We start from the raw sequence: 24,994 nt of genomic DNA, 5'->3' as shown, positions 1-24,994 counted from the left end.
TCATCTGTCACTTTCCAGCTGTGACTAATCAAAATGTTTACTTAATAAAACATGAAACTCTCCTTTAATGTTATAAGCAACCATGTGTCCAGGGCAGAGTGATGCCAGCTGCTTCCAAAGGAAAGTCTTTTTTATGGCAAACTGTGAGTGCATTATTTATTTATTTGCTCTTGGCTTTGTCTCAAGGCCAAATAAAGTTTGTGCTGTAACAAGACATGTTGGCCAGATCAGGTGAGTACAGCAGAGTAACAAAGTCCATGCAGGAGGTAAAGAGTGGTGGATAAATGGCTTAAACATTCACTAAAGGAGCGGCCTGAGTCCTGCTCAGAGTTCAGAGAGAACATATAAAAGATGTGAGCAGAACTATAAGCTGCTCACTATGAAAAGAGGATTCAGGCTGCAGTGGATGTGAAGCAGCTTTTTACATGAATCTCACTTTGTTTTTTGGTTTAGAGATAACAACTAACTGTTGTGCATCCAGCTAACATGAAAATCACAGTTTATCACCTGAAGTTAGTTTTGTACTTTCAGAGTTCAACACTTCAGTCTAACATGGCTTTACTGTCCTACGTCTGACATCATGGCGCCGTGATGACCCCACTCTTCTCCAGATTCACAGGTCCACACTACAGGTTGCAGTTCAGCTGCCACTATGTTTGAGCATCAACTGCAGACGAGACTTTCTTTGTTAAAGAATCTAAAGCTCTTCATTTAGAGCTACTCGCTCTCCTCAGGATTTCTGACAGCGAGCCGAGCCAAACCTGACGGCTTCTGGAACGCAGCCAGGACAAAATCACATTTCACACAATCTGAAACCATTCCCACCTGAAATGTCAGAGCAGTTTGAACTCCATAACCTTTATAGTTACTCAGCATCATTCTGGCAACAGACGGCCTGTGTAACAGAATCTGGGCAGCAACGTGGTTTAGCAGCACTTTGTGGATCAGAAAATATAGTTACATGCTGAAGGTGAACGTAAACTTCCACATTACGCTTAATTATGAGCTTTGAACTGTTTCGTACCAGAAGCATGAACAACTCCTACTTCTGGCTTTTCTTATCAGGAATTCTCCCAGAACTCTCAACCCCTGTTGTTATTGTCTAGGAACTACATTACCCATGATGCCTGGAGGCAGTGGGACACAAGGAATGGATATAAGCAGAGAGAACTGCTAGTCAGGGAATATAATTTAATGGGATCTGTCCGAGGTGTTAAATAAAAGAAGCTGAAACCCACCGAGCCTTGTTTGTGACTCACAAGTGAAGAGACAAACATAACCCCACTTAAAGAGAAAAGGAACATTGTGTGTGAGAGTGATCAGAAACTAACTCAATGTACTTATTGATTGCATTTATACGGTTAAATGTGGGGCGACTATTCACTTACTTATAGTTACAGCAAATATTTAATTTGTAATAACTTTAAAGTTTTAAGCTGTCTTTCAATAAAATTGAGCCTCAGTTATTCAAATTGTTTTTTTTGTTTTTTTAAAGAATTAAATTATTTGAGTAAGTCTGACTTCAACTAGTCGAGTAAACAATCGTAATGAATTCACTTCGATTACCCGTCACCAATTGAAAAAATTAATTTAAGCTGGTTGAGAAAATCTCTTTTTTTCAGTGCAGCAGGACTATGAAGGCCTCAAGAAAAGCAGCCGGAGCAAATAGGCCTGAATGTTTAAACTATTCTGAAGCTTTTCAGTTCAGTCCATCAGTTAGGATTCATCATCCGTTTCACTTCACACACTCAGAACACGGCTGTTACAGCAGAATAACTTTATATGTCTTTCTATATTTAGTTTGAGAGATTTTACTCACCAACTCAGTCCTAAATGCGCCACGGACGAAATCGAAAGCAGATTTAATATCTAAGATTTTCATGCGGCCTCCCTACCTGCAGGGGGCGCTGTGGAGCCACCATCACAGAGAAGAAGCCACCTTTTCATCTTGATATGATCCTACTTTTTCTATCATTTCGTTTTATTGAAACACGAACGGCCACACTGAAGACTTTAATTTAAAATATATATTTTCTGGTTTCTTCCTTCTTCGACTGAAAGTCTTCAGTTTGTTCTGGATTCTGAAGCTAAACTTTTAAAACTCTTTCTGCTGGATCTGCTCCTCATTTGGCACCAGGATAAACTAACTGTATCTGTCTGGTTTTTGCATGCTTCCTTAATCTTCCTTCATTACAGTTCATGTGGAAGAGATTGTGACTTCTGTTGACACCTTTTTTTGCTTTAATGTGTTCATATATTTAACTCGGCAGGAGAAAGCAGAGACAGAAGCGGCTCATAATAAACAGCTTGATAATGTCAGGTTTTATGGGGGTGTTTTTATGTCCCTTTTTTTAATATAGTCTGATCAGCCCTGTATTTGAGGAGGAAACTGTGTTCTGCCACAAAAAGAAAGAGCTCCATCAGTCCAACATGGCACCTGGCAGGAGAACAGAACCCAGTGTCCTTCCACAGTTTGTGTGGCAACAATATGAAGAATATCAACAGCAATAACAGAATGAAACAGCAAACATCTGGTTAAAATAATAATATATTGTGTATAAATGTACATAAATGAGCATCACTTCAGTGTTCAATAGTTTCTATTTTAAATCATCTGTCAAACATTCATTTTCTTACCTTTTTATGATCAGTGAACTTAATATTTAAACTTTTAAACAGATCAAATGGAGTGAGCAGTTCTCAGATCATGGACATTACATCAAAAAGATGTTTTGTCTGGGATTAATAAACTTACTTTGACCACTCCAATGCACCAAAAGTATCATAAATCCAAGATAAGTGTAAAACTGCAGGATTAGAAAGCGGAAACGCACTTCAGCTGATGCTGAGCGCCCCCTGCTGGACACAGCAGGGACGGTTCGGTGGATGTGAGGAGGAACAAGCTTTCAGCTGAGCTTGTTCTCTCTGTGTCCAGCTGCTCTACTTTAATGATGTTTTTCCATCAGAGGTGTTGATGGAGCTTTTAAAGGCTGTACTTTGTGCTGATGTGAAGCAAACTTTTCATCAAATACACAATTAGTTACGAGTAAATCAACCCAAACATGTGAAAATATGACATTTTTCACCTCACAAACTGTTTCTCTTTCACTCTGTAGGAGTCACAGTGGGTGTTTCTGTGTGTTCATGTGTTGGGGCAGCACAGCTGGTCGTGTTCCTGTCTTTAACTGACACAGGAGGAGTGGTCTCACTCTACTCACCTGCACATTTCATGACCTGTGGCAGACAAAGAGGGTGAGCGCTTTGAAGATTCTCTGTTCATCCGGCTGAATCCAGAGCAGCTTCTGGTTTTTTAAACCTTGCACTGCACTCCATCTCTGTGCTTCTTGGTCAGATATCGATGTTTCTACGCCTCATCACAGACACTTTTATTAGTGTTTGATGTTAAGTTGATTCAATGTTCCGGACTGACTTTGCTTATTTTAACCTTTGTGTGGTATGTCAAGATCATCAAGAGATGTCAAATTATCATCTGTAAATGTTCATTTACCTCATTAAAACGTATAACTAATAAACTGTTATTGTTATTATCACTAATAAAAAATGCAGCAACTTTTTCTTTGATTAGTTTAGAAGTAGCTGTAACTTTATTTACTGTCCAACTAATAACTCAAATTTACATTTAGGAAAAATCATAATAAATTGTATTTGTTTGTTTACATGATTAAAGCATGATGGAAATACATTCACTAAATTAAAAAAGTGACATTATGTCACAAAAAAATACGAAAAATGACAGTAAACCTCAAAGTAAATATATGTTTTCTGAAAATTAAATAGATGCATTAATCAAAGTTATAAAACAAGTGTTTTCTTAAACCAGAAGCTCAGCCTGTTCTCGTGAATCTCCTCTTTTCAGCAGAATTATTGTTAAATTCTAAGAATTAGAATTCTTCTTCTCATCGGCTGTAAAGATGAGATGTTTTACTGAAACCAGAAGACAGATCCTTAACGTTTCAGATGCTCTCCTCTGTTCTCTTTTACAATCTGACCTATTCGTGCCAACAGCTCTGGCACTTCAAGGTTTTTAAACCACAAATATCTGTAGCTACACATTTTGATCATGTCCTTTAGGGCCGGACGCTGCCTGTACTCTTCCATGAATCCTGGCTTCTCTTCTCTTGGTGTTGATATCAGTACCAGCGAATGATCAAATGGTGGATCGCCGAAGAGTTTAAGGATTCCGCAGAGCTTCTCTTTCTGATCCTCTGTGAGGTCTTCAGGCTGCAGAACCAGCAGCAACACGTGGGGTCCAGGCTCACTGAGACTCAGACTGGTTTCTACATGTTCTTCTATTTCCTTTTGGGAGATGTCAGGACTCAGATTTGATGTCAGATTTGGGGGGTTGATGGCAAATATTTCTTCCCCCTTCACTTGGAAATCAAATCTCCGACAACCTCTGACGTCACGCTCACGTTGCCCGTCAGATGCACTCTTTATGAAGTCTGTCACCTTTTCCCTCTCAGAGCAGCTGTTTCCCAACAGAACAATGTTGAGCTCAGACACTGTAATGACAGCAACACAAAGTGAATGATGCTAAATTAAACACATTTACACTGAGAATAGAAACATCTAAATATGGAACTTATACCTATAAAAACCATACAGAGGAAAAGTTCTTCCTATTTTTTTGCACTACAACCTGTAATGTAACTGTATTTAATTCGATTTTTTTGGTGGTGGGGGGTTAAAACCCCCCCAAAAAATCTGAAATTGTCCAAACTGATTAAGTGACATGAAGCGAGAATAAATCGTATAAAGAATTGAAAACAAAATGTATAGAAACTGCATTCGTGTTGGGTTCTGCTGGTGTTCAGCAGCCTTTTAGTCATATAACAGGTGGATTGAGGTCTGGGCTTTGATGGGTCATTCCGACACATTTAAACGTTTCCTTTTAAACTGTTGGAGTGCTGCTGTAGCAGCATGCTGAGGGCCACCTCCTGCTGGAAGGTGAACCCCCGTCCCAGTCTCAGGTCTCTGGAAGACTTGTCCTCTTGTTTCTTCTCTGTATTTAGCACCATCCATCAATCCCCCAACGCTGACCAATAGCCAGATGAAAAACAATCCCCCAGCATGATGCTGCCACCACCATGCTTCACTGTGGGGATGCTGTTCTCTTTGTTGCTTCCCTGATTAATGCCCTCCATAACTGGTCTGTAACGTTCCTCCCTGGTCAGGTTGGTTGTGGTGCCATACTTTTCGAGTTTGTGGTTATGGACTAAATGGGATTTCAGATAATTATTTCAAATCCAAATTCTGTAATCACAAACCATCTTTTTTCATTTTTGAGAAGGAGCTCAAGCAGTATGACAACAATCCAAAACTCTATGAATAGAAAAGCCATCAAAACCACTGAACTATGCACTTTATATAATATTTTTATGAAATAATGTATCACTGTTTTGTATTACGTGACCCCTGGCTTTGTATTGTAGTATATAAGTATATAAGTTAGTTTCAGAGATTCGACTTGTTCTCTGATGCAGTTCACATGGAATTTTAATTTCCACCTTCATGTTGTCTCTGCACAGATATGACCATGTTCACCTCTGAATTTCTCCATTTTATTTATTCTGTGGGCGTTTACTTTCAGTTTCATGTGTTGGCATGTGAGAGCTGTTGCGTTTCACCAAACTCTGGCTTAATGGAGGATTTCATCTACAATCTGTCGCTAAATGGACACATTTGCGTCACAGTGGTCACTGATTGGTGAGTTTCTGGTCAGTAAATGAGCTCGTGCTGCTTTAAACAGAAATCGGCGGACTTTAGTTGAGGCGCGCTGAAGTGAGAAGCATGTCATGATGAGAAACGAACAACCAGTTTTAAGTTTCTCATTTTAGAAAAACTGCGCAGAAATTATTTTAAAAATGAAGGTCCGGTCAATTTTTTTCTGGGCAAATCAGAGTTTTAACTGTTCAATAAAGGTCGATAAAGAGCTTATAAGACTTATCCGCCATTTTAGATCCCCTCGGTTAAAAAAGCAGGAAGAGAGATCGGTACAGATTTAAATCATGAAAGTATTACATTACATTACGGTCATCTTTTATCCAAAGCGACTTACAATAAGTGCGTTCCACATCCTTCATATCCATTAATTGTGGGATGAATAGTAGCTATATCAGGGATTTACAGAGCAGCCTGAGGAACAATGCATTCTTCCACTAATTGAACACAAAATATTTCTAGAATTTTAATTAAAATGTGAAAACTATTTAAATGAATATCTAATTTTTTATTTTTTATTGACCTTTATTTATACAGGTAAAATCTCATTGAGACCCAGGGTCTCTTACAAGAGTCGAACCCGGGCTGCCTGGGTGAAAACCAGGAAGCAAAAAAACAAATGAAATCCCTCTGGTTACATTTTCCATCCTGTGAAACTAACCTTAACTGGAGAACCACGTCCTTGTGATGTGATTTTGTTTCAGGGTTGCTGACAGATGGCTCTGATCATGCCTTTGTTCTCACCTCTGGTCTGAGCTGCCACGCATGCAGGAGAAGATAAGGACCGAGGAGGTAAAACACAGACATAAGACGAGGGCAGCGCTCTGAACCGCCAGTCAGAGAGAGAATTTTATACAACTGCTGAGGTGCATCAAAGTAACACTCACTAAATATACATTTGTTTGCGTGTGAGTGAGTAAAAGTTTAGTTCCAGAGAAGCTGAAGTGTGTTCATCCTTCTGTCCAGTCTCTGGGGTCTCAGAAGCGACATCATGGCAGCTGCAGAACCTGGTGAGTTCAGGCAGACTCTGTTTGTCTGGATAACTCTCTGTCTTCTCTGACTGCCCACATGTTTCACCCAACACACAGCGTGTTAACTCTGACAGCAGCAGGACAGACAGACTCAGCTCTACCACACAGCAAAACTAACCAGAACTCAGACTGTTTCATTTAGGATCAGATAAGGTTTAACACAAAACCCAAAGTTAAAACATGTTTCTAAACTTCTGATTGTATCTATAAAGGATTAGATGGAAACATGCCCAAAGGATTGTCCCATGATTCAGCTTGTTTCAGTGACTGGCCCTTGTTCACTCACGTAAAACAGCTGAATATTGTGTGTTATGGTGCCGATAAAAAGCTTTGACACTTTGGTCTCTCAGTAAGCATTTTATAAACAAGAAAAGCATAATGATTAAATCACTGCACAGACTATGAAGATATACCCGTGCACGTTCCTCTGGGCTACAGTAAGATAATATTTATCTTCTTCAGATTTCCTCATGTCCTCTTTTACTCTGCACTTTTCCTTGATCTCATCAGCAAATGTTATGGGGTTAAAGGGATAGTTCGGCTCTTCTGACATGAAGCTGTATGACATCCCATATCAACAACATCATTTATGAACATCTTCTTACCCCCTGCTGCGTCCTGTGAGCAGAGTTCCAGCCTCGTTTTGGTGTTGATGAAGGTAGTCCGGCTAGTTGGCTGGGGTTTAAAAAATAAAGCGTTTTGCTTCTCAGAACAATATGCGTTCAACAGAGTAATACATTTGCATCACAAAATGGTTCTACAGGAAAAAGTCAGACCTCACAATCGCTTGGCCCTATTTTCTCTCCCTTCGTATCACTGCCTGCTGTGCAGACCGAGAGGACCGAAGTGCAGACCGAGCAGCAAACACCGTAACAGGCGCGGCTGTCGGCAGGTGGCAGCAGGCAGTGATACGAAGGGAGAGAAAATAGGGCCAAGCGATTGTGAGGTCTGACTTTTTCCTGGAGAACGATTTTGTGATGCAAATGTATTACTCTGTTGAACGCATATTATTTTGAGAAACAAGACGCTTTATTTTTTAAACCCCAGCCAACTAGCCGGACTACCTTCATCAACACCAAAACGAGGCTGGAACTCTGCTCACAGGACGCAGCAGGGGGTAAGAAGATGTTCATAAATGATGTTGCTGATATGGGATGTTATACAGCTTCATGTCAAAAGAGGCGAACTGTCCCTTTAAGGGAAGGTGGAAGGACTCTGGATAAGATGACCAGACTGCAAAGAGATTCTGACAACATTAACCTTAAATCTGCTGTTATTATGCATCTGTGAAACCTGAGCTGTGTTAATAATATATATATATATAGAAAACATTACTTCATCATAGGTAGAAATATATATCCATCATTGTCCTCTCACAGTCACCCTCATTTTCTCCTTTTCATTTACGTGAATCTCATCCCTCTGAAAGTCGCAGGAATCTCTTTCGTAAAGGATGCTTCAGTGTTTCCTGGTTGAAGATAAAAGAAGCACCGAAGCTCCTTTTCCCCTGAATTCAGAGAATTTCACCATCTCTCGTTTTGGAATAATCTTGCTGACAAACAGACAAACAAACGGCAGTTACCACATACCTCCACTTAGGCTTTTGCTGCGGTGAAGAACAAGATCAATATACCTGTGCATTTTACTTTCTGTCCACTGTGACTTCTGTCTTTTCCAAGGCGGGGCAAAGCTAAAGGACCAACAAACACCCCAAACAGGGGCGTGCCTACGGGGGGGCTAATGTTTATAACTTTATTTATTTTTTTGTTATCGTGTTTCCCCCCCTCCGTAACCTTAACCCCTTGCTGCTGAAAAAAAAAGGCGATTTTCACATTTTCGGATGTTTTTGTTGTATATAATGATCTGAAATGTAGACTTAATGAAGGTAATAAAAAGCTGGAGTTGGCTGGATGTCTTGCCCCAAGTATCTACTTGAATTTAAACCCTCAATGGAGAATGTGGAGCATGTTAAACAAAAGCTATTGCATCCTAAAGTCCTGGAAAAAATTGCACACTGTAAACAAAACTGACGGTCATGATTTATGCTAGTGTGACCATATTTTCATTACCGAATTTAATTATTATTATTATGCTTGAAGTTGTAGTAGTGGTTTTCTACCGATTTATTTCAGGTATTGTTTTCTGACCCCCCACATAAGCTAACTGCCCCCCCACACATGCCATTCTGGTCACACCTCTGACCCCAAACAGGGGTAGCCATCGTTCGAGGTGGTTTTCCGTATTTTTGACATTCCCCACATAGCAGCACAGACTGAACGTATCTGCTATGCTGTACAAATACCATGCGGTGAACTTTCAGCTCAGCTGAACAGAGGAACAGGAGTCATGTTTATATCAGATTAACTATGAGTAGGCTACATGCTGATTTAGTTAATCAAGCCTGAAGCGTCAATCAAATGCATTTGAGTGTCATCTGAATGCTGCTTCAACACTCCACAAACGCTCTGTGTTACATTGGCAGTTAAACTAATGTGCCTCGAGTTTGCTTGAAATTTTAGATGTTTTCCGTCTATTTTCTACAGTTAAATGTCTTTTAAAATCTTCAGCTTTTTGAATATGTGTGAGGTGTACTCATGGAAACCATGGTTTTACAGGCAATGAGGACTTAGAATCCCAACGAAGTGGCAGCCCTGACTTTACACGCCCCAACTGTGAGTCAAACTCTACCTTCAACAACACTGTAAATACAAAAAGAAGAGCTTATAAGAACATGTAGTGAGAAAAGTCAGGTGCAAACTTTCAACCACAGTAATTTTCAGATTCAGTGATTCCATGGTTGGTATCACAAAAACAAATAGGAAACAGTATTAGATGAGCAAATTAAAAAGTTCCTGTCTTGCTTTCTACAACTTGTTTTAAAATCCTGCATCAGCTTTGTTAAAAGTACAGTTCTCACCTCACCTTTGTCAGGGAATTTGGATTATTTGGTACAAAAGCTTCCCAATGAAGGCATTTCTGCCATAATGATACCAAGTTTCTTTTAAAGCTGATAAATGCCTGGAATTTTAGACTGGATCATCAAAAACGTAATGCACAGAAGTAATTTGGAATAGTATTTTACTTTTAAATGTAAGAAAACCATCACTGAAACCTATTTCTGGTTATGTGTAGTTGCAGATCATCCTCTGAAGCGCAGCAGCAGCTATGAATTTCTGCCTCCATCCAGTAAGTCAAACTTAAGAAACTAAAACTGAATCAAGTGTTTGATTATTCACAGTTAATTGTGGCTGTTCTTTTCCAGAGAGTTAAAATGATTTTATAGTTATTACACTACTTGTTTAGCTGGTGAAAGCAGTTTTTCAACTCCAAATACTCCCTGAAGTCCATCTTTCAGGCTGCATTAAGTCTTTCTTTACTGATTAAAACTCAACTGTGTAATGACCGAGTGTACTTTCATATGCAGATTTTAAAGCAGTCACAGTAACTTAAGTCATTGTCCATGTGGTTACGGTGGGTGACATTTCCATACAAGCCAAAAAGGTAGAAGAGAAGAGCAGAAAGTTTGGAGGACTAAGAATTGACTGCTGTAAATAAGACTGGGATCATAAATGATTTACAGCATCCATCCATCCATCCATCATCTTCCGCTGGTCCGGGGATCGGGTCGCGGGGGCAGCAGCTTGAGCAAAGAGACCCAGACGTCCCTGTCCCCGGCCACTTCCTCCAGCTCTTCTGGGGGGACCCCGAGGCGTTCCCAGGCCAGCCGAGAAACATAGTCTCTCCATCGTGTCCTGGGTCTTCCCCGGGGCCTCCTCCCCGTGGGACGGGCCCGGAACACCTCACCGGGGAGGCGTCCAGGAGGCATTCTCACTAGATGCCCGAGCCACCTCATCTGACTCCTCTCGATGCGGAGGAGCAGCGGTTCTACTCCGAGCCCCTCCCGGATGACCGAGCTTCTCACCCTATCTCTAAGGGAGAGCCCAGACACCCTGCGGAGGAAACTCATTTCGGCCGCTTGTATTCGCGATCTCGTTCTTTCGGTCACTACCCACAGCTCGTGACCATAGGTGAGGATAGGAACATAGATTGACCGGTAAATCGAGAGCTTGGCCTTCTGGCTCAGCTCCTTCTTCACCACGACGGGCCGGTGCAGAGCCCGCATCACTGCAGACGCCGCACCGATCCGTCTGTCAATCTCCTGCTCCATTCGACCCTCACTCGTGAACAAGACCCCGAGATACTTGAACTCCTCCACTTGGGGAAGGATCTCATTCCCGACCCGGAGAGAGCATTCCACCCTTTTCCGGCCGAGGACCATGGTCTCGGATTTGGAGGTGCTGATGGTCATCCCAGCCGCTTCACACTCGGCTGCGAACCGCTCCAGTGAGAGCTGAAGGTCACGGCCCGACGACGCCAACAGAACCAAATCGTCCGCAAAAAGCAGAGACCCAATTCTGAGGTCGCCAAACCGGACCCCCTCAACGCCCTGGCTGCGCCTAGAAATTCTGTCCATAAAAATTATGAACAGAATCGGTGACAAAGGGCAGCCCTGACGGAGTCCAACCCTCACAGGAAACATGTCCGACTTACTGCCGGCAATGCGGACCAAACTCTGACACCGGTCATACAGAGACCGAACAGCCCATATCAAGGAGTCCGGCACTCCATACTCCCGGAGCACCCCCCACAAGAGTTCCCGAGGGACACGGTCGAACGCCTTCTCCAAGTCCACAAAACACATGTAGACCGGTTGGGCGAACTCCCATGCTCCCTCCAGGATCCTGCGGAGGGTATAGAGCTGGTCCACTGTTCCACGGCCAGGACGAAAACCACACTGCACCTCCTGAATCCGAGATTCGACTATCCGGCGGATCCTCCTCTCCAGTACCCCCGAAAAGATTTACAGCATAACAAAGTTATTGTGCTAACAATGATTACCACTTAAATAGTTGAACTTTTTGTTTCCAGTGTCTGAGCTGAGGGTTGTTCTGCTGGGGAACAGCTGGACTGAGAGGAGTTCAGTGGGGAACCTCATACTGGGAACCACAGAGTTTAACACTGAAGAAGAACCAAGCTGTTGTCAGACAGTCAGAGGACAGTTGAAGGAAAAACATATAATTCTCATCAACACCCCAGATATGCTTCATCCTGACATTTCTGATGACAAACTGAGAGAGTTTAATCGAAACTGTGTGGCACTCTGTGCTCCTGGGCCACATGTGTTCCTGCTGGTTCTGCAGCCTGAACACTTCACCGACCAACAAACAAAGAGGCTACAGTCAATCCTTGGAGACTTCAGTGGCAAAGCTGTCCATCACTCGCTGGTGCTGGTTCCAACTCTACGAAATGAGAGTTCAGGTTCTGTTCAAAGACAGATGCAATATCCACAGCTGGACGACATTGCCAAACTATGTAGACACAAGATTTTGTGGCAGAGGAACCTTGAAAATCAACGAGAGCTGTTAACTGCCATTGGCAAAATAGTGAAGCAGAACAATGGGAATCACGTGTTTAAAACCATGCCATCTGTTGTACGATGTGGTCACCAAAGCCTGACACATGAACAAAGTGTCACAATCAACAAGGATCCGATTAAAGGTAAGACACTGGAAACTCATGAGCACTGACCAGTGTGTTGGATGTAGTGACTCGGTTTGTGCATCCTGAGCCAGTTTAGTGACTCTGCACAGTGTTATGACTGTTTTTTGGTTTTGAATAGGTCCTTCCAGAGGAATAAAAACACAGTTGTGAATGCCAGTGGATCACCTTGATTTACTCACTGAGTCCTTTAATGTTAAAGTTTCTTTAAGGATGAGTTGTAGTCACTGGAAGCTGCAGTAAACAGCAGTCAAAGAGTTTGGAGAAGCTAAAGCTACCCAGAGAAGTAGGTCATAAGAGCACATTTTTACGGTCTAAAACTATTTAAGCCTGAATGCAGAGGAAAAACTCTACAATGTAGCTCAAATGAAGTTTTGATGCTTGAGTTATTGTGGCTCAGCTGTGCCAGAAAAACCCTCTGATTCTGCAGTCAGAGAGCGCTCAGACTGCTGTTAGTAAGCAAGGTGACATCACACAGCCCAACTCCAAAAGAACTGAAACATCCTTTCAAGAAAGTTTTCCAAAATTTGACCTGTTTCTCTGGCTTAAATGTCTCTCAAGTACAAACGCATTGGAGAGTGTAACAGCTGTGGTGCATCGGCAACGGTGCAGGGATATCAGGATATTAGCCTGAGTAACCAAGAATTATGGAGTGAAATCAGTTTCATGGTTGTTACAAACGTGTTCAACAGTTTGAGTAACCCACAAACACGTAGTAATTTGAAGACGTGTGAAATCAGCTCACACGTTACAAACTGCACAAGCATTAATTTTACATTTTACCTGCAACCGCACAGAAACAGTCATTTTCATGTTAAAAAAGCTTCCTGTGCGTACGCGTTGTTAAAAGCATGTGCACGCATGTCCTAACAGATCACATTCCATTGCACACAGATCAGTTTGCTTGTGGGTTTTAGAGACTATTTACACGCCCCACAACTCCTCACAGATGCTGCATTTAAGTGCTGATGGAAAGCTGGGCTATTTGTATTTTAACTGGATTTGAGAATTATTTCCCTGTATAGTTATCTCAAGTGGAAAATATGTTTTCTGTGGAGACAGACATAGATATAGACATAAATTCATTTGTCACGCTACTATCTCAGATTTAAGAGACGCAGAGATTATCTCTGGTCAGTGTACACAGTGTTGGCTATGGGTCCAAAGCGGTACTGAACTCGTCTGACCATCATGATGAATACATATGTAGTATTTGCTTACCTACTTCTGTCTCCACGGAAAAACGTTTCCCCAGCCTTGAAAGTAAGCTGGTGCGAGGCGGTGCTGCGTTCCTGTAAAAGATTTGGGGGCGGTGCAGCGCACCGGTAAGATTTGATAAGGGTTTATTATGCTGAATACAAAAAAAAAAAAAAATACAAAAAATGCAGTAACGCTCGCCTTTTAAGAAGAAAACATATCTAGGCTACCCACAATATGTTATTTTTGACCAGCTCCGATGAAGATAACAGCTTGGCTTGCTTAAAATAGTCAAAGGATCTCCGGCGTGCGCCAGCTTCCAATTGCATCGACTGACGCTTTCAAATCCACCCCTATTCAGACCCCAACAAAACATATTTGGAAATAATGGTACTAAATTTTACTAATGGGAAAGCCATCCAGTAGCCTATGGTAATCAGTTTTCAAAACGTCTGCAAATGTCCCATATATTTTGGTCTTTCTGTTGGTGCCTTTCTGGAGCTTGCGTTCCATTTGTTTCCATCTCCTGCCCGCGCTCGCTCCGCAGTTAGTTCTAGTGAATGAAGTCGTCTCGACTCTCGTCTTTAAAACTGTATCAGCGAAATGTTAAATCGGCTTTTCAAAAACTGCATGTTTTTGTGATTGATTGGCATACTGAGACATGTCTTCTACTCGGACAAATAATAAATTACTCTTCTTCAAATAGGCTGTTCACGCTGTTTGTAACGGGGCACAGCTGAGCATAGAGCGCAGGCCTGTGTCCGCTTTAGTGAGCTACAGGACCGTAAGCTTGTGATTTAAATGTGAGCATGCTTTGTAAAGTAAGCACGCGTTTTCCTGACACCCTAAAAAGTATTCATATGAGCCCTCTCACTCCCTGTAATATTTACATTATCACGTGTTTTCATGTGGAATGGCTCACCAGCACCCTGAAAAAGACAATTAGGCCTACTTTGATTTTTTTTAAATATTTTTTTTGTTTTTCTCCATCATTTTTGCATTTTTCAGTCCAGTTCCAAATGTACTGAAAATAAAGTACTCACAGTTAAACATTTACAAACTGAAATATTTTGTATTGTCATTTTTTCACATAGAACACTTAGGTAGGCCCACAAGAATGTGAAGTAGTTAAGAATATTAAAAAGTCATGAAATTGGTGTGAATCGCCTCTGAACACCCCCCCCCCCCCTGTAAAACGGAGTTAAAAAATAATACAGTGAGGGACACACCGGACATTGTAGCACCGGTAAGAAATGAAAACTACTCTCACCCCTGCGTTTCCCCCACTTCGAGTTAACTGAAGAGTGAAATAACACTGGAATCTGATTAAACTCCAGATGACCCAGCTTTCCACCGGCACCTAAACGCAGCATGTGTTTCTGGATCTGTGAGGAGCTGTGAGGAGAATCCAAAGTCCACATGCACAGGAAAGCTGATACATTTCCAAATGTAACCTGGTCTTTGTGCATCAGGACATGTGCGCACACGTATGTGTATGCACAGTTTTTAAAGTGTACATGTGTAGAATTATTTCACTTTGTTTGGTATTTGTGCAGTTTGAACAAGTACCCAGAGTTACTCACAAGTTGTTGTATTCATTTGTGAATTGTGTAACACACGTTTGTAGCCAATATTTCACTCTATAAAAGAATTACCCTCCAAACATGATACAGATAAGAGTGCACACAAAGAGCATTTAAGATAACAAAATGCTATTCAGTACCAGGACAGATCAATTTGAACTGGCACCATAACACCTACAGTAATGAATATGGAACAGAGCAACATTTAAACAATTGAGCTTCCATTGTGGCGTTCACAAACACTGATTCCTGTTACTGCTGCAGGATTTAACACCTTGTTGTTGAGTTTGAAGCAGCTGCACTGTACAAGTCTGACCCTGCTGATCACAGCATACTGATTAGTCAGTTAGAAACTAAACCACACAACTATACGAGCCCTTCTTCCCATTATATGCAGATCTAAGAAGAAACGTATCTGCTGTAACTAAGGTCAATGTCTTCTTACAAACTTAAAACTCAGGTCACAAATTGCATCTCACCATTAACTGCAAATACCAGCTTAAAGCAGGATTCACACAGACAAAACACTTTAACAGTCAATGGTGGGCTGGCCTGATGCTTGTAACTGCATCAACAATCAGCGTCATGATCAGGCACATCATTCGTCAGGCAATTTGAAAAGTGGAAATGTTCTCAACTGCAAGCTTAGCTGACAAAGCAAGGCAACCGACCCAGATTTCAGTTCAGTAACACACGGCATCAGTCAATTCACAGTGAATGAGTAGCGGAAACACGACCGCATGAATTCAGCCTTAATGTGACAAAACCTTCCTAAGACAGAATCTGACAGAGTTCTGTTTGGGAAATCATCCAAGCTGTGATGTGTAAGAGTCGTGAATCAGAGCCCTTTACCTGTTACACTAACTCTGTTGTCATCTTTTTCATTCCAGTGTGTGCTCTCAGGATCGTACTCGTGGGGAAAAATGAGGACAAAAAGGCAAAACTTGTCAACTTCATCCTAAAGAATCCAGATTCTCATTTTCAGAAATTTCTCCCTGTAAAACACTGCGTGGCCACCTGTGGAGAGTGGAAAGAAGATTCTATTATCGTCGTGAAAACTCTAGATATGTTCAGTCTGTCTGAAAAGATGGTGAGAAAGGAAGTGAAGAGGTGCATGGGTCTCTGCTTCCCTGGGCCAAATGTTCTGCTGCTGGTAGTGGAGCCTTCTGAGTTTAATGAGAAGAGGAAAGAAAGACTGAAGTTCATCCTGAGTTTGTTTGGTGAAGATGCCTTTAAATACTCAATGGTCATCCTGACAGAAAAGAAGAGTGAAGCAAATATCAATCAGCTCCTGAATGAATGTGGCGGAAAAAAGTATCAAATGTCTGAGAATAACCATCAGCAGCTAATGGAGAAGATTGAGAACATAGTGCAGGATCACAGGAAACCATCTTTAAACCTGGTTCTGTGTGGGAGGAGAGGAGCAGGGAAGACTTCAGCAGCCAAGGCCATTTTAGGTCAGACGCAGCTCCATTCAGGCTCCAACTCATCAGAGTGTGTTAAACATCAGGCAGAGGTGTGTGGACGTCGGGTTTCTCTGGTGGAGCTGCCTGCCTTGTGTGGGAAACCTCTGGAGGCAGTGATGGAGGAATCACTCAGGTGCGTCTCCCTCTGTGATCCTGAGGGCGTCCATGCCTTCATCCTGGTCCTCCCTGTGGGTCCCCTCACTGATGAAGACAAGGCAGAGTTACAGACCATCCAGGACACATTCAGCCCTCGAGTCAATGACTTCACCATGATTCTGTTCACTGTGGAGTCAGATCCTACAGCTCCAGCTGTTGTTGACTTTATAAGAGGTGACAAAGATATCCAGGAGCTCCGTCAGAGCTGTGGAGGAAGATCTGTTGTTCTGAACATCAAAGACAGGCAGCAGATCCCAGAGCTGCTGGAGGCTGTGCAAAAGATGAGACAGTCAGAGAAGAAACCAAACAGCTACACATCAGAAACGTTTACACATGCCCAGATGGATAAAATCATACAACAGGAGAAAAACATCAGCAGACTACAGGCTGAACTTTCAGACCTGAAGACACAAAACACAGTCCCTGGTAAGCTCTTCTTTTATATAATTAGTCTTTAAAAACTCGTTGGGTATAAGCTGCTGCTCAGCTGTGTTGAGGAATTTTCAATGCACGGCAGAAGAATTTAACAAAGTCGTTGCAGCATTCATAGATTTATTAAACACACAGATACATGTTCATTACTGAGCATGCAGAGAGATCTCTAGCTCAAGTGGGCTCAATGCTGGTCTTTTATAGTGTGACTGCAGGGCGCGTCCCACATCTGCTAATCAGCACAACTGCTCCTCGGAATGGACTTTTCTGTAGCTGTTGCAAACAGGATGTGTGTGCATGTGATAGTAGATGAGAGTAATGAAAGTCGTTACATCTCATGCCTTTCCAGGTCGGCCAAAGACAGTTCACACCATGAAGACATATGTTCCATACTGATTATAGCCCCTTTCACACCGCAACCCGCTACTTTAGTGGGTCCAAATTGCACCTTCGACCCGTGTCGAGCAATGTGAACGCTTGGCATGTTGGTGATCCGTGTCGCCTGAAGCCGAGTTCAGGGGGCGTTGCCTAGTGGCAGAGCGTCACATGAAACACAGAAAATGCTGGGCGTGTACAATGACGTAGGCACAAGCACTGCGTCAGAGGTAGGGTTAAATACACCTTGAGGACTTGTTTTTGCAATTGTATATGCAGTTCATAGAGATGTTATTTTACGGGGTGTGTATGGTTACAACGTGGGATGCCGCTGAAGAACATATCGTCGCTGTCCGATGCAGAACACGTATGTCCAAAAACGCTACTTTTCAGGAGGTGAAAAAAACAGCGAAACTCCACAACAGTGGAGGTCAGCGTTGCCATACTTGGTTTAATGCCTTTAATTGGCATCATATTCTTGTTGGTGTGGTAATTTAATCGTCACTGTACCTAAATAGAGTATAAAAGGATATACGTGCACATCCGATACTGTTTCTGTCCGATTAAAAACACGTATAACCATAACATCCATTTCCCCTGATGAAAACACGGTATTCCAAAGTAGTCAAGCTGCGCTGTGTGATATGACAAATCAATCTGTCATAGGCCTACATGTAGCCTATTGTAGCGTGGGAATATAATCATCATTTTGCTAAAATATACTTTAAAAAAAAATCAAAGGTGGTCGCTAATATGTGCTTTTATGCACTGCACTTGGATAACGGAAAGGCGCGCCGTCCGCATTGACAATTTTAAACTGACTCACCGTGATTTTCGGCACTCCTGGGTTTCAGACATCAGGATGAAAAATGTTTCTATCGACTGGTTTAGAGTTAGACTAAAGTTATGTCCAGGACAATCAAAGAAACGTTTATTTAGCTCGTACTGCAAGACGAGTAACCTTGGCACTGTCAACGTACGTCAAGGCATTAGCAATTTTAAACTGACTCTCCGTAATTTATTTTGCGCTTATTGCAAGACGAGTAACATTGAAATTGCATCAGGAAATTCAGAGTTGAATAATTTGTACTTCATGTGAATAAAGCGAGCAAGAAATTAGGGTCAACACTGCTAACACATTGTGTAAAAAGGTAAAACAGGCTGACATTAAACACTTGGTTGATGGCAATCAAACAAGTTTGGCTACATTATCTTGAACACAATTACATTGCTTAAGAAAAAACTAAGGCTAGACATTCCATTCATAAAATAAATTGCCTACATTTTATTAAGAAAACATCAAAACAACATTCACATGTGGATATTTCAAAGTATAAAAACACTTTCAACAATTGCACCACATGAGGCATGGTTTCCTCAGCGATGGGACGGATTAGGGCTGCCAGGGATCGGAGTGGAGCAATTTGTACTCCATGCTGCCATCAATGTTGTACCTAGAACAGATTAAAACAAGTAAACACTACCAGTCACCACCTCTCGCCCCCCAGTCTCCGATCAGCACTGATATCCCATTTGAGTTCAGCTGATGGAAAGTAAATTGACAGTTGACGGAAATCTGTCACAGTAACAGAAAACTTTAATCCACGAATATTACACAAAGTAATTTGATAAGTGTGAGTAAGGACTAAATCTAAACGAGACCGGTGTTATTTTCACCAGGCCTTAGCAAGCTAGATAGCTAGCTCGCTATCTGTGGTGAAAGCTGGCCTTTTGGAGACGCTACTTTTGTGACAATCCAATCCAATCCAATCCACTTTATTTATAAAGCACAGTTTAAATAAACACAAAGGTTTCCAAAGTGCTGTACAATAAAATAAATACAATAAAACATAATAAATAAATAGACTGACAACCCCACCCCAAATAAAATATCTGTGAACATAAAATCAACAGCCTACGTAGTATTAAAAGCCAAGGAAAAGAGGTGCGTTTTAAGAAGAGTTTTAAAGTTAGACAGTGAGGAGGCCTGTCTAATGTGCAGTGGCAGGTCATTCCACAATTTGGGAGCTGCAACCGAGAATGCTCGGTCCCCTCTGAGCTTCAGCCTGGTTTTGGGAACCCTCAGGAGCAGCTGGTCAGCTGACCTGAGGGATCGGCTGGGTGTGTAGGGGTGCAGGAGTTCAGAGAGGTACATGGGGGCAAGACCATTTAGGGATTTAAAAGCAAATAAAAGAATTTTAAAATAAATTCTAAAATGGACAGGTAGCCAGTGGAGTGTGGCTAAAATCAGTGAAATGTGCTCAAACTTTCTTGTGCCAGTTAAAAGACGCGCAGCTGCGTTCTGTAGTTGGAGACGTGCGATGGAGGACCCACTAACCCCCATATATAGTGCGTTGCAGTAATCCAGCCGTGTGGTCACAAAGGCGTGAATTACTGCTTCAAGGTGCTGTCTGTGCAGAAAAGGTTTTATTTTTGCCAACTGTCTCAACTGGAAAAAACTTGCTTTCACCACAGCTTTAATCTGGCAGTCGAACTTAAGATCTGAGTCTACTTTTACCCCCAGATCATTGAGTATGGGTTTGGCATACTGTGCTAAGAAACCCAAATCGACTGAGGGGGTCACAGAGGTGCCACCAAACACCATTATTGCAGTCTTTTTTTCATTTAAATTTGAAAAGTTTAGAGCCATCCAGGCCTTGAAATCCTCTAAACAGTTTAACAAAGTCTTGGGGGAGAAAGAATCAGCCTTTTTAAGCGGTACATAAATCTGGCTGTCATCAGCATAACAGTGGAATATAAAATGCCGTGCTTCCTGAGAATGGAACCCAGTGGGAGAAGATACAAAGAAAATAAAAGAGGGCCTAGCACTGAACCCTGTGGAACCCCACATGGGAGAGGAGCAGTGGAAGATATGGAGTCACCAAGGCTGACACAGAATGTCCGATGCGACAAATAGGACCTGAACCATTCCAACGCCGAGCCCCTGATGCCCACCCACTGCTCCAAGCAATTAATCAGGATGTCATGGTCCACTGTATCAAATGCAGCAGTTAGGTCTAAAAGCACAAGGATTACACAGTGACCAGAGTCAGTAGCTAAAAAGACGTCGTTAAAAACTCTTAAAAGCGCTGATTCTGTGCAGTGAAATGTTTTAAAACCAGATTGGAAAATTTCAAGAACATTTTGTTTATTTAAAAAGTCCATGAGCTGAGAGTAGACAATCTTCTCTAAGATTTTAGAAACGAAGGACAGTTTAGATATGGGCCTAAAGTTACCCATAGCAGTAGGATCCAGTCCAGGTTTTTTAATCAGTGGCTGCACAACTGCATGCTTAAAATGTACAGGAACTACTCCTGAGGACAGGCTGCTGTTAATGATGCAGAGTAAATATGGCCCAACAGTGGGGAAAACCTCCTTAAAAAGTTGAGGAGGAACAGGGTTGTTGGGCGAGCCTGATGGCTTTAAATGTCCCATAATCTCCTGCACAAACGATGGTCACAGGTTCAAAGGATTCAAAAACAGCAGAACAGGGGACGAAAACTGAGGGGTCGTAAGCAGGAAGTGAAATAAGTGCTCTGATAGAAGAGACTTTTGCATTGAAGAATTGCAGAAAGTTTTCACACACAGAAGGGGAGGGCTCAATTCCCACAGTCTGTGGTGCATTCAGAGCAGAGTTTATCACCTTAAACAACACACGAGGTTTGTGAATATTTAAAACAATAATTTCTGAGAAATATTTTCGTTCGCTTCAGCTTGACGCACGCACCATGGAAAGGGAGAGGAGGAGGAGGAGGGACTTACGTGGCATGACGGACAGCTTTGTCATCAAATGGATTTACGCGAAAAACTCGTGACGTGATTTCACAATCTTTCATTGGTCATGTACATACGTGACGTGTACGGTATAAGGACATGAACTTGGAGATTCTATTGGTCGAAAAAACTCAAAATCAAAAAAAATGGAGATACGTTGTCTGTATCGGACAGCGACGATATGCGGAAAATACAAGAGCACTATAGTCCCCGAAATGTGGCGGTAAATAACGTCCTCTGCTTGGAGGCTGAGGAGCTCGCGGACCTCCTTGTCTCCCCAGTTGGCCATATTAAAAAATGTCTCCAACTTGATGTAGGCTAAAACAGAGTGAAACTTGTCCTCACCTGTCGTTGTTGTTCTGAATCAGCTGTCCATTCTCTTTTAAACTCCTCACGTCACGCCACGCCCACGTCCGACCCGCGTCGATTGTGTTCACATCAAACTCGGCTCGGCAAAAAGACTAGGGTCCGACGCGGGTCGAAAGGCGAGTCGAGTTGACGCGGCAGCCCGGGTCAACTCAGGAATAATTTGCGGATTAAACGTGGGTTATTCCTCAGTGTGAAAGGGGCTGCTGATACATTTAAAGGCTTACACAATGCTTTCACACTTAGTTATGTTGCATACACACGTGAGATTTATAATGCAGTAAACAGGATAATAAAATTCCTTTACAGCTGTTACGATTATCTACATTTAAAGCTCACTCTTTGTTTTCTTCCACAGATGCTGAGCAGCAGAGCTCAGAGAGTCTCAGGATTGTTCTGATCGGGAAGACCGGCAGTGGGAAGAGCTCCTCAGGAAACACCATTCTGGGAAGGAAAGAGTTCAAAGCTGAGCCGAGTCAAACATCAGTCACAAAGAACTGTCAGAAAGAACAAAGTGAAGTGGACGGTCGTCATGTTGCTGTGGTTGATACTCCTGGTCTGTTCGACAGTAGTTTGTCCAATGAACAGGTTGGTGAGGAGTTGGTGAAATGTATGAGTCTTCTGGCTCCAGGACCACATGTCTTCCTGCTGGTGTTACAGATCGGTCGACTCACACCAGAGGACAAGGAGACTTTAACACTCATTAAGAAGGTTTTTGGGAAAAATTCAGACCAGTTCACCATCATTCTTTTCACAAAAGGAGATGATCTGAAACATGATGGGCTGTCAATCGAAAAATACATGGCTGAAAAATGTGATGATTCCTGTAAGAAGCTGATCTCTGACTGTGGAGGAAGATACCATGTGTTTAATAACCGTGAAGATCATGAAAACACACAAGTCAGCGAGCTGATCATGAAGATCGACAACATGGTGAAAAAAAACGGAGGCAGCTTCTACACCAATGAGATGCTGCAAGAAGCTGAGGCAGGGATAAAAAAGGAGGTGGAGAAGATCCTGAAGGAGAAGGAAGAAGAGATGAAGAGTCTGAAGGAGGAACTTGAAACAAAACACAAAGAAGAAATGCAAGCGATGGAAAGAAGAATGCAAGAACAAGAAGCAGAAACTGAACTCGAGAGAAAACTGACAGACAAACAACTCAGAGAAATGCAGGAAGAGATCAACAGGCTGTCTGAAGAGAGGAAGCAAGAACTAGAAAAGAGAGCTGAAGAAGACTTGCAGAAGAAGAAAAAGGAAGAAAACCAACACCATGAACTGCAACAAAGAATTGAATATCTGGAGGAAAAACTCAGAACGGAGTCTGAATCAAAGGAAACGATTGACAGAGATCTGGCAAAGTGTAAAACAGAGATGAGGACGCAACAGGAATCCTGGGAGAAGGAAGGAAACGAATTAAAGGAAAAACGAATGCAAGAAGACTTCGAGAAACAAGAGATGCTCAGAAAGCTCCAAGAAAAATACGAGTGTGAAAGAAAAAAATCTGAACACAACAGAAAAGAAGAGGATAGAATAAGAAAAGAACAGGAAGAGAAGGAGCGGCAGGAGTTGGAGGAGAAATACAAGAAAGAAATTCAAAAGCTCCAGAAGGAGTTTGAAGAGGAGGCAAGAAAAGAAGCTGAAAGATTCAATGAATTCATGGAGACAAAAGACAGAGACTTTGCAGCTCAGATAGAAAAACACATGGAGGAGGCGAGGAATCTGCAGAAAGAGATGCAGGAGGAACATAAAAGATCTCAGGATCTGTCAGAACACAAAGAAAAAGATCTGAAGCAAAAACTGGATCAACTGCAAAACAAACATAAAGAAGAGCTGGCTGACTTAATACTGGGGCTTCTGACTCAGAAGAAGGAAAACAGGAAAAAATTAGCATCGATGCAGGAAACACAAAGGAAAGAGATGGAGAACCTTAAAAAAGGCCTGTCAGCTGAAAACAGAAAAGAACAGATGGAAGAAATCAAGAAGTTAAAGAAAAAACACAAAGAAGAAAATCAAGATTTTGGAAAGGAATATTCAAACCTAAACAAAGAAGACACGAGGGTAGAATTAGACAAGCGATCCATAGAACAGGACCAAGAAGTGAATGAGCTGAAACTGAAACTTCTGAAGCAGCAGCAACAAAACATGAAGCAGCCAGTGGATCAGCTCCAGAAACGGCACGAGGAACAACTGGACCAATTCAAACAAAAGCTTCTGCAGGACAATGAAAGAAATGAAAAAGAAAAAATGGACAAACTGCAGAAGAAACAAGAAAAAGAAGTTAAAAAGTTAAAACAAGTGTTGCCCCAAGATGAAGAAGATTGCAGAGGCGAACTGGATGAACTGCAGAAGAAACATGAAAAAGAAATGAATGAGCTGAAAGGAAAACTTTTGATTCGAGAGGAGAAACCGTCCTGCTTTGTTGCATGAGCAAACCTGAAGTGGTACAGCTGAGAGACACATAGAGTCCTTTACAATGACTCTGTGCTGGAAAGCTAACTTTTTACCACATTGTTTTGTTGGCTCTTCTTAGATCATTTTCAGACCACGTGAAAGTGAAGACATGAGCTACCTTCACCGTCAGAGACGGAGCATCACTGAAAAGCTAAATGTGACATTTTCATGCATGTAGATATGAAATCAGGCCCTGATGGTAAGTCTGATTTCGCTTTAACAGCATCAGCCTGTGCAGGCTTGTTTTATGTGAGAGATGGTGGGATGATCTGCTTCTCAGCAGTCAGTGTGAGGACACAGCACAGCTGACTATTCAACACCATCAACAAGTTGGCTCACAGGTGCTCAAGTTTGTACGATCCCGGTGACAGTGACACAGCCGTGTCTACTGATTCAGCTTTTTTAATTGGCAAAGGTTTCAGGCTGTCTTCACCCGTCCTACATTTACTGACCTGTGATCAATTTATTCCTCGTGTACTTTTGTGTTTTTTATGTTGTACTCAGCGTACAATCTGGAATGTATTATTGTTCGTAGAAATAAACAAACCTGAAGCCCATCTGTGTGATGACTGATTCAGAAATAGGTACATTTGATGAATTATGAGTCAAATGAACAGCTAAATATAACCTATGCTAAACAAAATATTATTTTGTATAATATGATAGTATTTGATCTAACTAACTAATTCCTGGTTAAAAAACTAACTAACTAAACTTATCTTATACATTGTTTTACTTTGTTAGTTTGAATGTTTGAAAGTCAGTTTGTTAATATGATGGCAACCAGCTGCAGTCTATGAATTCAGTGTTTATACGGTGAGCGGCGCTTTGGATACAAATGGCATCTACTGTAAAACAATTT

At 41.9% G+C, this 24,994-nt stretch overlaps 1 protein-coding gene across 4 annotated transcripts; it reads left to right on the top strand.

Moving 5' to 3' along the window:
- Window positions 1-5,601: 5,601 nt before the first annotated feature.
- On the top strand, window positions 5,602-24,689 carry LOC142381823 (uncharacterized). 4 transcript variants are annotated; one of them, XM_075467078.1, is made up of 8 exons: window positions 5,602-5,727; window positions 6,447-6,534; window positions 6,709-6,752; window positions 9,389-9,445; window positions 9,906-9,959; window positions 11,703-12,332; window positions 16,003-17,160; window positions 22,040-24,689. In XM_075467078.1, exons 3-8 carry the CDS (start codon window positions 6,734-6,736, stop codon window positions 24,106-24,108), a joined length of 3,987 nt encoding a protein of 1,328 aa, XP_075323193.1. In that variant the 5' UTR covers window positions 5,602-5,727; window positions 6,447-6,534; window positions 6,709-6,733; the 3' UTR covers window positions 24,109-24,689. The 4 variants fall into 4 exon arrangements, with proteins under 4 accessions (XP_075323193.1, XP_075323192.1, XP_075323191.1 ...); XM_075467077.1 differs by having other exon boundaries at window positions 6,656-6,752; XM_075467076.1 differs by having other exon boundaries at window positions 6,447-6,608.
- Window positions 24,690-24,994: the final 305 nt, after the last annotated feature.

The sequence above is a fragment of the Odontesthes bonariensis genome, chromosome 6 (genome assembly GCF_027942865.1).
Source record: "Odontesthes bonariensis isolate fOdoBon6 chromosome 6, fOdoBon6.hap1, whole genome shotgun sequence".
NCBI classification, from domain to species: Eukaryota; Metazoa; Chordata; class Actinopteri; order Atheriniformes; family Atherinopsidae; genus Odontesthes; species Odontesthes bonariensis.
This window is presented reverse-complemented; position numbering and strand designations above follow the sequence as displayed.

Bases quoted from the DNA above. Each gene is read 5' to 3' on its own strand.
- LOC142381823 (XM_075467078.1), top strand. The intron at 9,960-11,702 runs GTAAGTCAAACT...TTTTGTTTCCAG, and splicing joins TGAATTTCTGCCTCCATCCA to TGTCTGAGCTGAGGGTTGTT. The intron at 17,161-22,039 runs GTAAGCTCTTCT...TTTCTTCCACAG, and splicing joins GACACAAAACACAGTCCCTG to ATGCTGAGCAGCAGAGCTCA.